We start from the raw sequence: 14,112 nt of genomic DNA, 5'->3' as shown, positions 1-14,112 counted from the left end.
CTTTGCATCTAGGTAGTATTTGGCTAGGTGTGGAACCGCTAACCACTCCCCTCCCCCCCCCCTCCCGGGACTTCGGGAGGTAGAGCGTACGTCTAGGAACTCTAGGTCGCCTGTCTCACCATATAAAGGCAAATATTTGGGATTGTAGTTTTTTGAGAGTAGGGCCAGGGATAGCGATTGGCAAGACTCTAAATAAAAAGAGGATCTTTGGCAATAAGGTCATCTTGACAGCGGCAATCCTGCCTAACCAGGAGAGGTGGTAGTGGGACCATGTCCGTAGCATTCGTGATAGCTTGGCCACCATCTCAGGGTAGTTTGCTTTATATAAAGAGTGGTAAGAATGTGTCAGCTTAATTCCCAGGTAGGGAAGGTGGTCAGTACTCCAGGAGTAGGAATAACTACTACTCAGGGATTCGACCAGTGGTGGAGGCAGGGAAATATTTAAAGCTTTGGACTTTGATTCATTAATACAGAGACCTGAGATAGATGCAAACTCCGATAGGAGTTCCGTGAGATTGGGCAGGGTGACTACAGGATTAGTTATAAAATATAAGGCATTATCTGCGAACATACAGATCTTATGAGATGTGCCCTCATGTTCAATGCCGGTGACATTTTGGGAGTTGCGGGGTTTCTGGGCCAGTGGCTCTAAAGCTAGGGCAAAGAGGAGAGGCGGTAATGGGTATCCCTGTCTGGTGCCCCTGAGGATTGGAAATGGTTGGGAGCAGAAGCTAGAGTATTTGATGCGGGTGGAAGGTTTGTTGTACAGGAAAGAGACCCAAGCTAGGAAGGATGACCCGAAGCCCCAGTGTCGCAGGGTATGAAATAGATAGGGCCAGGAGACGCTGTCAAATGCTTTTTTAATGTCTAGCTAGAGAAGCATGGTGGGGATTTGCTTAGTTCTTGCTACATGGGAAAGGAGGGTGATCCTCCGGATGTTATCGCTAGTTAAGTCGGTTGGCCAGGACCTTGGCTAGTAGTTTATAATCTACATTAAGTAGGGAGATCGGTCTGAAGTTTTAGTGTGATCAGAGGCGGGTTTAGGGATCATGCAGATCAACGTTTATTTGTATTTCTTATACCATTTAGATGTTGGAATGGCATGCTGATAGGGTGAGTTAGTGTCAAGGTGTTGGTATTTGCCTCCCCCTGTACCTCTGCAAGCTGCTATGCCTGGCCTCTTCCCCAGTTTGGGTGTTTCCACTCCATGTAGGAGGTGTTCCATAGGAGTGTCCATGTCGTGTGTCTGTTTCTTTTTCCGCACGGGGGTCAGATAGCTTCTCACCCAATGCGTGCTTTCTGATCTTTTTCTCGATTTCTTTTTCTTTGTCTTCCTAGCATTGGTGTGTTTTGTGTTTTCTTCCTTTGTTTCCTGTGCCTTGTCATCGGAGGCCTCTGATCCATGTTCGGTGGGTGCGGCTTCTGGTGTGCCCATCTCGACTGCTAATTTTGTGGGGGGGTTTTGGGAGTTGTGCGAGCAGCTGTACCCTCTGCTGTGCAGGGGGATCGAATATGCAAGTTGTCAATATCACATCCTTTAATGTGTGGGGACTGCAGGTTCCCAAAAAACTATCTAGTTTTTTTTTAATGAATTGTGGCGCTCTCAAACCCATATAACTTTTTTGCAGGAGACCCATTTTAAGGCTGAGAAACTTCTCAAACTGGGTAACCAGAGGTTTCCACCCTCGGATCACGCCCCATCCCTGGAATCCAAATCTAGAGGGGTTAGTGTGGTGCTTGCTTGATCCCTTCTGTGGAAGAATGTAGACCACTATGCAGACCCAGACAGAAGGATATTCATGGTGATCGGGTGACCCTTGCCGCTCTTTACACCTCCAATTCTGGACAAGTCGGATTCTTGTTTCAAAAAAAGAGGAGGGATAGAAAAAGATGGGGTTTTTTGGTGGCTCCAGAAAGAACAAGTCCAATAAACATCAGTCTCATAGAAGTATAAAAAGTATAAACGTATTGAACAATATATAATAAAAGCATTCAATATGCATGAAAGGATAAAAATAAGAAGCATATGCCTCAGGGGAAAAGATATACCTCCTATCACCCCCTATACACCACAATTGAGATTGTTGCCTAAATGATCATAATCTCATACATGTAAGGAAATAACATCATAATAACATAATAACAAGGCAACTCAATATGAAACAGGTATTAATGGAATGTATCTCAAGTGGAAAGGGCAAAGCTGATGGGGGTGATATGTTGCTTGCAATGCTAGAAAGGCACTGCCTGTAAGCTCGTAATCTCAACGCGTTTCACGCCAATGGGGCGCTTCTTCAGGAGCGGGGAGAGGTAGTCTAGAGGTTATATAAAAACAAAATATAAGTAATCAACCAAAAATTTATTAAAATTGTAGATATCAAAATGACACTGGGAAGTGCCAGAATAGTCTTACCCCTTCAGTATGAGGTCAGCAATTGCTTAGCAATGGCATATTGCGGGCCAAGGGCATGTGAGCCCAGGGTGGAGGAGGATGGAATGATCACAGCCAAAGCGGGCCTGGACACTATAGGTAAAATGGAGGTGTATATAAAGGTATGATATATACGAATCAGATATTATTAATAACCCAATTGTGTGAACCCAGGTATGTATATGATGCCCAAACTCTGGCCCACATATCAAATGAATGATCAATATTCATAATAATTTGGTTGTTAGGATAAATTTTTTGAGCTGATGTGTCACAGACTTTACTGCGGTTCATTGTAAAAATACTTTGTACAATGAACTGCAGTAAAGTCTGTGACACGGAGGAGGGACAGCTGTATGTTCCGGCGTTGCGGGGATCCAAATGAAACAGGCGGATGTCTGTCATTGAAAGTGACTGTTAGCCTGGTGGAGGCGGAGCCTATACCCGTCTCTGCAGGCACAGCCAGGCAGCCACATCCTGGGTCATCGTGAGGACCCTCTCCCGTGACCCCTCCCCTCCACTATGGGAGACTGGAGGCTGGGCTTGTCTGGATCCAGGGATCAGGTGAGTATTAAAAAACAAAAATGTTTTATTTGATATTTCCGGGGACATCATTTGTCAGGGGTTGGTCTCCTCAATCTGGGGACTGTCCCCAGAAATCAGGGATGAATGGTCAGCCTACACCAGTGAGCCTCCACTGGCCACCACAGAACCCCCACTACCCACCTGGGAGCTACCACAGAGCCACCACTAATTATTATGGATCCCGCACTGACCAGCAGAGAGCCTGCACTGATCCCCTGACAGTCTGCATTGGCCACCTGAGAGCCTAATTAGGGAGCCGCCTCTGCTGCACCCACACGCACCTGTGAAACTCTCTGGACCCCTGGTGAGAGCCCGCACAATCCTCCTGAGATACTGGTGACATCAGGCGGCGAACCCAGAGCTTCATATTATTCTGCATTGCTGTAATATGTATTGCTGGGCTTTGTAGTCCTCTATTGCTGATGCTATTCTGCATTGCTGTAATATGTATTGCTGGGCTTTGTAGTCCTCTATTGCTAATGTTATTCTGCATTGCTGTATAATGGTATTGCCAGGATTTGTAGTCCTCTGTTGCTGATGCTATTCTGCATTGCTGTATAATGGTATTGCTGGGATTTGTAGTCCTCTATTGCTGATGCTATTCTGCATTGCTGTATAATGGTATTGCTGGGATTTGTAGTCCTCTATAGCTGATGCTATTCTGCATTGCTGTATAATGGTATTGCTGGGATTTGTAGTCCTCTATTGCTGATGCTATTCTGCATTGCTGTATAATGGTATTGCTGGGATTTGTAGTCCTCTATTGCTGATGCTATTCTGCATTGCTGTATAATGGTATTGCTGGGAATTGTAGTTCTCTATAGCTGTTGGCAGTCTTCATTGCTGTATAATGTATTATTGCTGGGATTTGTAGTCCTCTATAGCTGATGCTATTCTGCATTGTTGTGTAATCAGGGGTGTGGAAATTTTTTTTTAAAAACGACTTGTCCAAGGGCTAAAGCGGGGGCCGAATCTACTTGCCCTTCATGACAATCTACTTGTCCCAATACAAAAAAATAGTTTTAATCAAAACTAGGGATGCACCAATGCCGGTTTTTCGGTATCAAGTACGAGTACCGATATTTTGCTTTTGGTACTCGCCGATACTGAATACCAATACCGGTGCTTCCACTGGCATGGAGCAGGCTTCCCGGGTAATCAGGAAGCCGGCAGCGGGTAATGATATGCCAACCGGCTTCCTGATTGCCAGGGAAGACGGCTGCATGTTGTTTGGCCGGCTTGATTGTGGTTGGCCGGGAAACTGTCTTAAATAAAATATTAACCGTTCTGTAAGCAAAACTTAATTTTCTGGCAGTGCCCCTCCCGAGAGTAGACTCTGGATCCGCCCCTGGATGGAGGAGTATCCACATGAGGAGATATAGGGTCCAGGGCAGCTGAGGGGGAAGATCCTCCACCTATCACCGCTGATGTTCGTAGGGCCGTTGCCAGCCCTGCACTGAAGACATCAGCGGTCCCGTGAGGGCTTATAAGGCGGCGTCTGACATGATCTCTCAGTGGGACCGCCCATCTGCCAATCAGAAGCGATGGGCGGGTTGACTCAGCTGTAGTTTGTAAATAACAGATGTCGATGGGAGGGGCCGGGAGTGAGACGTCGCTGGTCATTCATAAACGGCCAAGCCCGCAGAGACTGGGAAACACATTGGGGAAAGCCCCAGAGGCCCAAGGAAGATAGAAAAGGTCCGTGATCCGGAAGCCGCATAATATCAGGGCCAGCAGGAGAGAGGACACACTGAAGGGGGACAAATCACAGATTCAAACATACTCATGCTGGTTAATGCATATGGATAAATGGCAATACCAAATATAAAGCAATACAGCTGATAAATGCATATACAATGATATCCTAAAAATGCATAACAGCAGCTTATATGTAAAAGGATGAGCAACATATTTATTTAGTGAAGAATATGATGCAAAGTTGATTGTCATAGCTTTGACATATTTATTTTGTATATTAGGTCTGGTATAACTTGACCACCATATAAGGAACTTTTTATGTATGCAGTGATATCAATGAAGCAATGTTGAAAACAAAAGATTAATTGGGGGCTCGAGTGAAACAAAACAGACATGTCCCATATTGGGATTATTGGGCAGCATCAATATAGTGTGTGTACGTAAATGAAACATAGAAAAGGACACACAGGGATGTCGCACCTTGGGGGGGGAAGCTTTCCCGCACACTACGGCTATTCTTAGATAATAGAATATAAATATATTTGTTTCGTAAGGAATATAATGCACTCAAGTGAAGCCAAATGGGCATATCCCATGTAGGAATTGTTGGATAGTATCAGTGTAATATGTGTTCCTAATTGTACACAGATAGGAAAACACACAAGGATGTTGCACCTTGGGGGGAGAGAAATGCATTTCCCGCACAATACGACTATTCTTAGATAGTAAAGTGCCATATGAATATAAATAAAGGAAAGAAACATTGATCACGCTGAATAACATAGGGATAGAAGATGGTGTTTTATCGCCATGAATGATAGGTATATGATAGGTTAATTGACAGTGACAGTATATTATGCATATGTGAGGAGACGGTGGTATGCAGGGGATACAGCAGGGGAACAAAGGAAAAACCTTTTCCACCCCGCAGGTTGTCCCCTGGATGTCCATCCACTACTTATAAATTGAAGATTATAAGAAAATAAGAAAATATTCCCCAGCTAGGTATATCGGGATGCGAGATAGTGATCTCCATAGGTGCCTCTAGGGTGCAATCCCATCCAGATGGCAACCAACAGGTAAGCTAATCGGTTCATGGCTAATCGATAGTTATTACAATCAAATAGAATATATCTTATTAGTTGACTTGCCCGGGATTTGAACCTGGGACGTTAGCAAAGATTAGAAGATGGGAATCCTGTGTTCTAACCTCTACACTATAGCCTCTGTACTTATGTATCAAAAATTATTTTTGTCTAGTTATTCAAAAAGGGTTTGAAACTTAGGGCTTCATTGAGACCTGGGGGTTATGTGGCATGTAGCTTATAAATCCATTTAATTTCTTTTTGAAGAACTTTTTTGTCCAAATTACCTCCACAGACACTATCTTCCATATGCTCTAGTCCAGGGCTCAAAATTTCCACTCGCCTGCTCGCATTTGGCGAGTGGAAATGCAGTGCAGGCGAGTGGAAATTCCTGTCAGGCTTGCGGTCGCAGATCGCGTACCTGACTCGTGGGAGCAGCTGCTTCTGCTGGTCTGTCTCCCTTCCTTTCGGCCCCAGCTCTTCACTGAGCTCCGGGTCGAAAAAGGAGTGATTAGTAATGTCTGCAGACCTTACTAATCGTAAAACGATCTGATCGTTTTTCCAATGTAAAATGCACTACAAGTGCATGACATTAGGTAGACGATTCCTTTTGTGTTGCAATCAATGCGATCATTGGGGAACCATAGCTTACCATTGGCTAGCTCAGTGTGGGCCCCTTGTTTTATATATTTACAGAAGTTGCATATTTTGCAGCAGAAGGTGCCCTTCTCACTGCTTGCACTGATCTCATTTTGGGATAGATAATGGCTGTGTATTAACTGATCCTTTAAGGATCTGGAGCGCCTATAAACAATTTGGGGTTTAGGACCTATACATTTTGAAATCCTGTCATCTTCCAATAGTAGATGCCAGTGTTTTTCTAAGATGTTTTTGACCTGAATGTGTTGGTTCGAGAATCGTGTAATGAAACGTGTATTAGGGGTTTGTTGGGTGACTTCATGTTCTTTTTTTTTAGGAGTAAATAAGTTTCTCCCGTTTTTGGGATATGACTCTTTGATAGGTTCTCTTGAGGAGTTTTTTTTACTATAACCCCTCATCAGGAGTCGGTCCCTGAGTATGCCTGCCTCTTCATTGAATAAGTCATCAGTTGAGCATATCCGTCGGAGACGGAGGTACTGGCTATAAGGGATGCTGTTCTTTAAGGGTGTAGGGTGGGCGCTAGAAGCATGTAGGATCGTATTGCCTGCTGTTTCCTTTCTATATAAATTGGTGAAGATGGAACCATCATCCAGTACCCCTATAGAGACATCTAAAAAGGCAATGAGTCTTTGATGACAATTCATCGTAAATTTTAAGTTGTAATCATTGGTTTGCAGGGATCTGATAAATAAATCAAGTTGTTCTTTTGTCCCCGTCCAAACCATGAAGATGTCATCTATGTATCTGGACCAGGACAGAATAAATTCTGACGTGTCCGTTATCTCTGCTTGGTGAAACAGGTATCTCTCCCACCCCCCCCCAGACACAGATTGGCGTAGGAAGGGGCACAACAGGTGCCCATTGCTACGCCCTGTATCTGGAGGTAGTGGGAGCCATTGAAGATGAAGATGTTGTGCCTGAGAATAAATTCCAAGAGATCCAAAATGAATCTATTGTATTTTTCAGAGGCATTAGTTCTCTCATCAAGAAATTGTTTGATGGTGGTTAAGCCTTTTGAATGGGGGATGCTACTATATAAGGCTTTGACATCTATGGTCACAAGCCAAGCATCTGGGGGGATCATGATTCCATCTAGTTGTTTGAGCAGCATGGAGGTATCTTTTAGGTAAGACGGTAGAGAGGTGACATGTGGCCGTAGATAGCTATCCACTAGTCGGCTAGCTTGTTCAGTCAAGCTTCCTGTTCCTGACACAATGGGTCTTCCCGTAGGGTCTGAAAGGCTCTTATGCGTTTTGGGCAGACAGTAAAAAGTAGGTGTTTGTGGAAATTTAGTATCTAGGTAATCTAGAGTCTCCTTGGTAATAAGGTCATTTAAAAATGCCTGATGTATGATGGACAGATATTCTATTTTATGACAGTTTAGTGTTTCCTTGGAGATGGTCTGATACCATTGTTTATTTGAGAGAATTTTATAGCACATATTTTCGTATTGTATTTTTGTTTGTATTACTATGTTTCCGCCTTTATCTGCCGGTTTATTATAATAATATAATAATTATTATAATAAGTCGGATTCTTGGATTCCTTTTGGTCCCAACTCTTGCTCTTTGCAGAGGGGTTGTGGATTTTAGGGGGTGATTTTAACCTAGTGACGGACCATTCCATAGACTCGTCATGCCCAAAGGAAGTGCATCAAGTGGCCATCATCAATACTACTCTAGGACATATTTCTTTGTGTTACAACGTGCGGTTTGTACCCCTAAACTCTAAGATCTCCATTGGCACCTCGACTCGTTCGAACCATTCCCCTATCCACTTGAGTCTAACTGTGGGTGAGAGAGCTCGCTCACGGTTTACATGGCGTTTGAATTTATCACTTCTGCAAGACTCTGTGTTTGCAGCAGAAGTGCAGTCTAATTTATCCCGCTTTTTTCAGGAGAATGATTCCCCTTCCCAAAATCCGCTCACCTTATGGGAAGCACACAAATGAGTGATCAGGAGCACCCTTATCAAATTGGGGTTGCGCCGCAAGTGTCAACGCTTGAAAAAAGTGGAGAAGCTGTATGCAAGGCTGCGGGAGCTGGCGCTCCGTCATAAGGCGGCCTTGACTGTTGAGACTTTTGCATCTTTTAATAGAACGAGAGCGGCGCTCAAGGAGCTTCTGTTGGATAGGGAAAGGCAAAGGTGGCAAGGTCTCACCATTCTTTTTACGAATTTGGGAATGAACCCGGGAAGCTTCTGGCCAATGCCTTGAGAGATTCTCATTCCCGCACCTTCCATTCGGGTGGGTGATGGTAAGCTGGTTTTGCGGTTGGGTAAATGGCAACCCAATTCAACTCTTTCTTTGCAAAGTTGTACAATCTGAATTCCGTTCAGCGGGCGGATGGTCCTCCCTTGTGTATTCAGGCGATTCTGGAGTATTTGGCCAACTCTGGGATGCCACGTTTGTAGGATTCTGATAGTCAGGCCTTTGAGGGGCCCATTTCTGGGGAGGAGTTTGAGAGTTCCCTAAAAGCTATGAAGCCTGTGAAAGCCTCTTCACTACTAGAAGCAGTTCCGCGATCTCCTCGGGGGTCGGTTCGTTCGGTGCTGGAGCTCTTTACCCAGGGATTCTCTGAGGGATAGATTACGGTTCTTCCAAAGGAGAGGAAGGACATGTCCAATTGGGCGAGCTATAGGCCCATTTCTTTGTTAAATGTTGACCTTAAATTGTTTACTTGCATTCTTGCTTTTAGTTTACTCCCATTTATAGGTGACCTTATAAGTCAAGATCAGATGGATTTTGTCCTGGGCCATGAGGCCTGGGACAATACCATCAGGACTGTTAACGTGATTCATGTGGCACGGTCCTGGTCGCAGCTCCTTCTCTTGCTGTCTTTGGACACGGAGAAGGTTTTCGACAGGGTGAATTTGTAGCATCTACGGAAGACCTTGGCCCATGTGGGGTTGGGGGTTCATGAGAGGTGGTGGATTGGCTTGTTGTACTCCAACCCCTTGCACTGAGCAGACATTCAGAATATGCTGCCTGGCACAGAGTGACAGCTTGAGGTGGGGTGGGCTGGAGCTATGGCTGAGAGGGAGCTCCATCCATACATGCATTGCTTAGAGCTCCCTAGCATGCCCTGGATTCATCCTGCATTCAGCCTAAAGTGCCACTTTCCTATTGGTCGAATCAGGGCCGGACTGGCCATCGGGCATACCGGGCACTTTCCTGGTGGGCCGGGCTGAACACAATCAGCCTAATGTTCGGCCCGTCCCGGCCCGCTATTCCCGAAGCTGTTGGCCGCCGAAGGGTGCGGGGGCGAGATGGTTCCGTCGGATGAGCTGCGGAGGCGATCGTGGCAGGCAGTGCAGAGATCCTCACAGCTGTGACCCGTCCTGTCAGCTCTCTCTCCTCCCGGCTGCTGCAGCTACAGAGTGGCCGGGAGGAGAGAAAGAGAGCTGACAGGAGGAATCGCAGCTGCGGGGACATCAGCACAGACACTGTACTGCCACGATCCTCTCTGCAGCTCAGGAGGAGAAAAGCCAATGTTCTATCGAAAGTTCCAACTTCTGAGATCCCCAACGACCTGACTTACTTAGAAGTGAGAGAATCGGCCAAGAAGGCTCTACTGCACGTGGGCCACCCGCGGCATTTCAAAAATACACATACTACAGATTTTAATAAATATTAAAATGAACTAGGGTCAAACTAATCCAGGACGTTATTAATCTGAATAGCCGCCGCTCGCGCACATATTGAGTGGGGCACTCAGATTAATAACGTGCTGGATTAGTCTGATCGTAGTTAATTTTAATACTTTATTGCTCTGTAGTATGTGTGTAGGGAAATGCTGGCCCACGTGCAGTAGAGCCTTCTCGACCAGACCTCTTACTTCTAAGTAAGTCAGATCAGTGGAGATCTTGAGGAGTTGGAGTTTTCGACAGGACACCTGCTGCCTTTCCTGAAAGCCCGCTGAATAGTCGGGCTCCTCGGTGGCCACCTGCAACTTCCTCCACCCACTTCAGCTGCCATAGGTTGGGAGGAAGACTGCAGGGCTACCATTGGCAGAGAAAGAGCGGGTCTTGAAGTGAGGGCACAAGGATGCAGCTGGGCATCATGCTGGACTAGAGGCTACACCTGAGACCAGAAACCCCCACCGCTGGCCTCTGCACTGTAAGTCACACTGCTGACCTCTGCACTGTAAGTCACATCGCTGATCTCTGTGTCACACTTTTGACCTCTTCACTGTAAGTCACACCGCTGCCCTCTACACTCTGCATCACACTGCTGACCTCTGCAGTCTGTGTCACACCGCTGACCTCTGCACTGTGCGTCACAACACTGCACTCTGCGGCACACCACTGACCTCTGCACTATAAGTCACACCGCTGACCTCTGCGTCACACTGCTGTACTCTGCATCACACCTCTGACCTCTGCGTTGCACCACTGACCTCTGCGTTACAAGTGACCTCTGGACCTCGGCAATTTAATTTTTCAAATTGATTCGACTGTGTTAGGTCCCGCGCAGCAGCCTTCTGGGGAACCACGCGGCACCTTCTTACAGGGCTTCCGCCAGCTGCCCATCTTCCCCTCCTGAGACCCTTTGCCCGAGACTTCAGGCTGGTACCCCAGAGCAGAGCGCCAGCATTCAGCATGTGAATGGTTAGCGTGGTTTTTTTTTTAGTTTCATTGAGGAGGAGGTCATATGCAAAAGGAAAACCGACGGGTCATCCAGCAGAGCCGTTATTACCAATCGGTTTATCACCGACCTCACAGAATCCCATTTTCGGAACATTGCCAAGAAATATGGTACATGGTACCAGGTGCCTGGTTATATCTCCAGCAGGTAGGATTTTATGTAAAACAAAAGGGTCATCCATCGGGTCAGTATTTTATAACCCTGCTCCTGGTATTTACTCGCTATGAATGATCTATGGGCAAGGGACAGAACCATGCATGTTGATCCGTGAAGGATCTACCAAACTCAGTCTCCTATTTCTCGATAAACGGAGGGCAGAAGTACGAAGGCGGTGAACAAAGGTGCTTGTAAATAAAAGAGAGGGAATGGCGAATCAGTACTCCCTGGTGACATACAAACTCAAATGTCGTGGGCCTCCGTGACAGCTCCCGCACCCCAAACACAGAGACAAGAAAATGTCGGAGCTGGATTGCACTCCACTTATCCAGCTGTGGAGAAAGTAAATTACAAATAGAATCCTGAGACAACCACGAGTGTTCGAAGATAAAGTCTAGCAACCGGAATTTGCGTGTGGTCAATAGGTGACGGACATGACTATTCTCTAACCCTGGAGATAAATCTGGATCCCCGATCACCGGAGTCATCAGTGATGGAGAAGGAGAAATATCAGAAGTCAGAAAGGAAGTCTGCACAGCCGATATAGACTGAGCAATTAGAGGACGGGAAGAGATCTCCGAAGGTATCAGAGTGGAAAGGCATGGTTTAAAAGGGCACCAGAATTGATCTTGACTATGCTTTCCCCTAATTTCTGACCCATTGAACACCCAGAACCTGCTTGTCCTGACCTCACTTGCAACCTACCTTCCCTGACCTCTGCTGTGTTCCTGGCTATGTATTTGCTTCATAATTTTGATGCTGGATTTTAGTTATCCCCAGCAACCATAAGGCAACTCTGCTTTTCTACCTTAATGGATTTCTGACCCTTACAGCCTCATATCTGACCCTGATGCCTCATATTTATATCTCTATGACTGTCTTAAGTCATTTGAGTTATGAGATGTCTAGGGATAGTAAATCAACTACAACTAGACTTCCAAAGTGTTCATCTAGGTGCAAGAAGAGCTAACAACACATAAACCAGTTTTAAAACAACTGCTGCATATATCAAGTTAAGGCAAAGTAGATGTATTCCTACCGAACAGATAAATGTATGACTGAATGATTCAATGAATAAACAATGATACCATGGATACTGGACGGATATAGGGGAAACCTCCTACCCCCAAGGCCTGTTCCACCTACTTTGGGGACATAATATTAGCATTGGGCTGGTGCTTTAGGAGGTAGGATCTTATTTTTTTGGCCTTTCTCTTGTGCATATCCTGCACTCGTGGGCATATGGGCTGATATTGCACACCAACCAGGATCACATCTCCCAGTTAATGTGAAATTGGTATACATGCTTAGTATTGGAAGTGGAACACATTATTTAATTTATTTATTTTAAAAAATAAATATTCTTACAAATAAAATAAAATGCAGATTAGTTTATTTATGACAAATGCTACCTTTAGTATCTCTAGAAATTAGTAATATGTGTTATTTTAGATGTTAATAGCACTGTTTTATTCTTCTCTGTTCTAGCTTGGAATGTTTCTTTTGGAAAACAGAAACAAGTTGCCATAGTAAGCTCAGTTCTAGGAACTGTTGGGCTATCTTTGTCTGGTATAGCAATTGTATATATATTAAATTACCTTCGTAAAAAAAGTAAGTAACCTTTTAAACAGATAATGTACAATGTTTGTATAAAAGTTGTTACATGAGAATCATTAAACTGACTTTTATTTTGTTACATTATGTGGGTATCAAATGTGTTTGTTGTATGATGCTAACAGATGCTTACATTCAAATGGTGCTAAATTCTTATGCAACTGCAAATGAGGAGTCTCACTTTTTGAACTGCTTAGGAGAAATTTTCTTTTAAAAAAACCCACTTTTTTTTACTTAGCGGGTGACGTTTTTTGGGGGGGTGTATTCAGGGTAGTTTAGTGTTCACTAAATTTTTGTTTTTGTTCATATTAGATCATTATTTCTGTATTGTTGCTTTACATTTTTTGAATCCTTAGTTGGCTGTCTGTTTTTTTCTTTCTGTAAAAAACAATGAACTTAATGTGGAGTCTTTTTTGGTACAGGAACAGGTATGGGACAGATGAAAGGAACCACAAAAAAAAACACTTTATTTTCACTTTTCCCAATGAATTTTGCCAAAATGGCAACATTTCAAGGAAACCATCTAGTTTTTACCTATATATTTTAGGGAAATTAACTCTTAATTTAATTTGAATATCTGCAGCTCAATCCACTGATTAGAAGAGAGGGAATTTTGAAAATTCGAATTCATATAAAGCAAAAGGATGTAAATTCAAAAATTATTGTGGATGGGTGCATACCTTTTAGTAAAGATGCTCGTATTCTCACTTATGTGTATTGTGTTCACTTTTAAATAATAGCACCACAGCTACAGTATTGCTTCAGATTCTCCCTTTTTCCTATTCTCTTCACTATCATACATCAGGTCCCTGAGAATTCATTCTATAAATTATGATTTAATGTAGCACCTGGCAACTAGGAAAGAAACATAGTAGACTTTTTAAACCAATGGGACTAGCATTGTGCTAGAAATGCTAAGACATTTAATGGGTTAAAATAAAACTTAAAAATAAAATACTTTAATATTGTTGCAGAACAACGTAGATTCCATTTCATTTGGTTTTTTTTTAACAAACGTAATAGGATAATAAAACATTTTTTTTCTGTAAAGTGTTTAATTATAACATTTCTCATGTCAATGTTCTGTTCTTTTTTTCAGAAAAAGAATGTTCCTATATCATAAAAACAAACAAGTAAGCACAACCAGTGTGTTTAAACTTCTATAAGTGAATTAAACTACAGAGTATTTGTTGAAAACATGGAAAACTATTTAGGAAAAAAATCCTAGGAAACATGAT

The 14,112-nt window shown here is 43.8% G+C and overlaps 1 protein-coding gene across 1 annotated transcript in view; it reads left to right on the top strand.

The window, feature by feature from the left end:
* LOC108801251 (P-selectin-like) overlaps nt 1-13,997 on the top strand; it is a 26,514-nt gene extending 12,517 nt beyond the window's left edge. Inside the window, exons 8-9 of the mRNA XM_018573186.1 lie at nt 12,749-12,789; nt 13,974-13,997. Coding sequence (XP_018428688.1) covers nt 12,749-12,789; nt 13,974-13,997 — 65 coding nt within the window. The remainder of the gene's footprint in view (nt 1-12,748; nt 12,790-13,973) is intronic.
* The last annotated feature ends 115 nt before the right edge of the window (nt 13,998-14,112 follow it).

Source organism: Nanorana parkeri, unplaced genomic scaffold (assembly GCF_000935625.1).
Source record: "Nanorana parkeri isolate BGI_ZX_2015 unplaced genomic scaffold, ASM93562v1 scaffold2265, whole genome shotgun sequence".
NCBI lineage: Eukaryota > Metazoa > Chordata > Amphibia > Anura > Dicroglossidae > Nanorana > Nanorana parkeri.
Note: the sequence above shows the minus strand (reverse complement) of the source record. Positions and strands in the feature narration are given on the sequence as shown.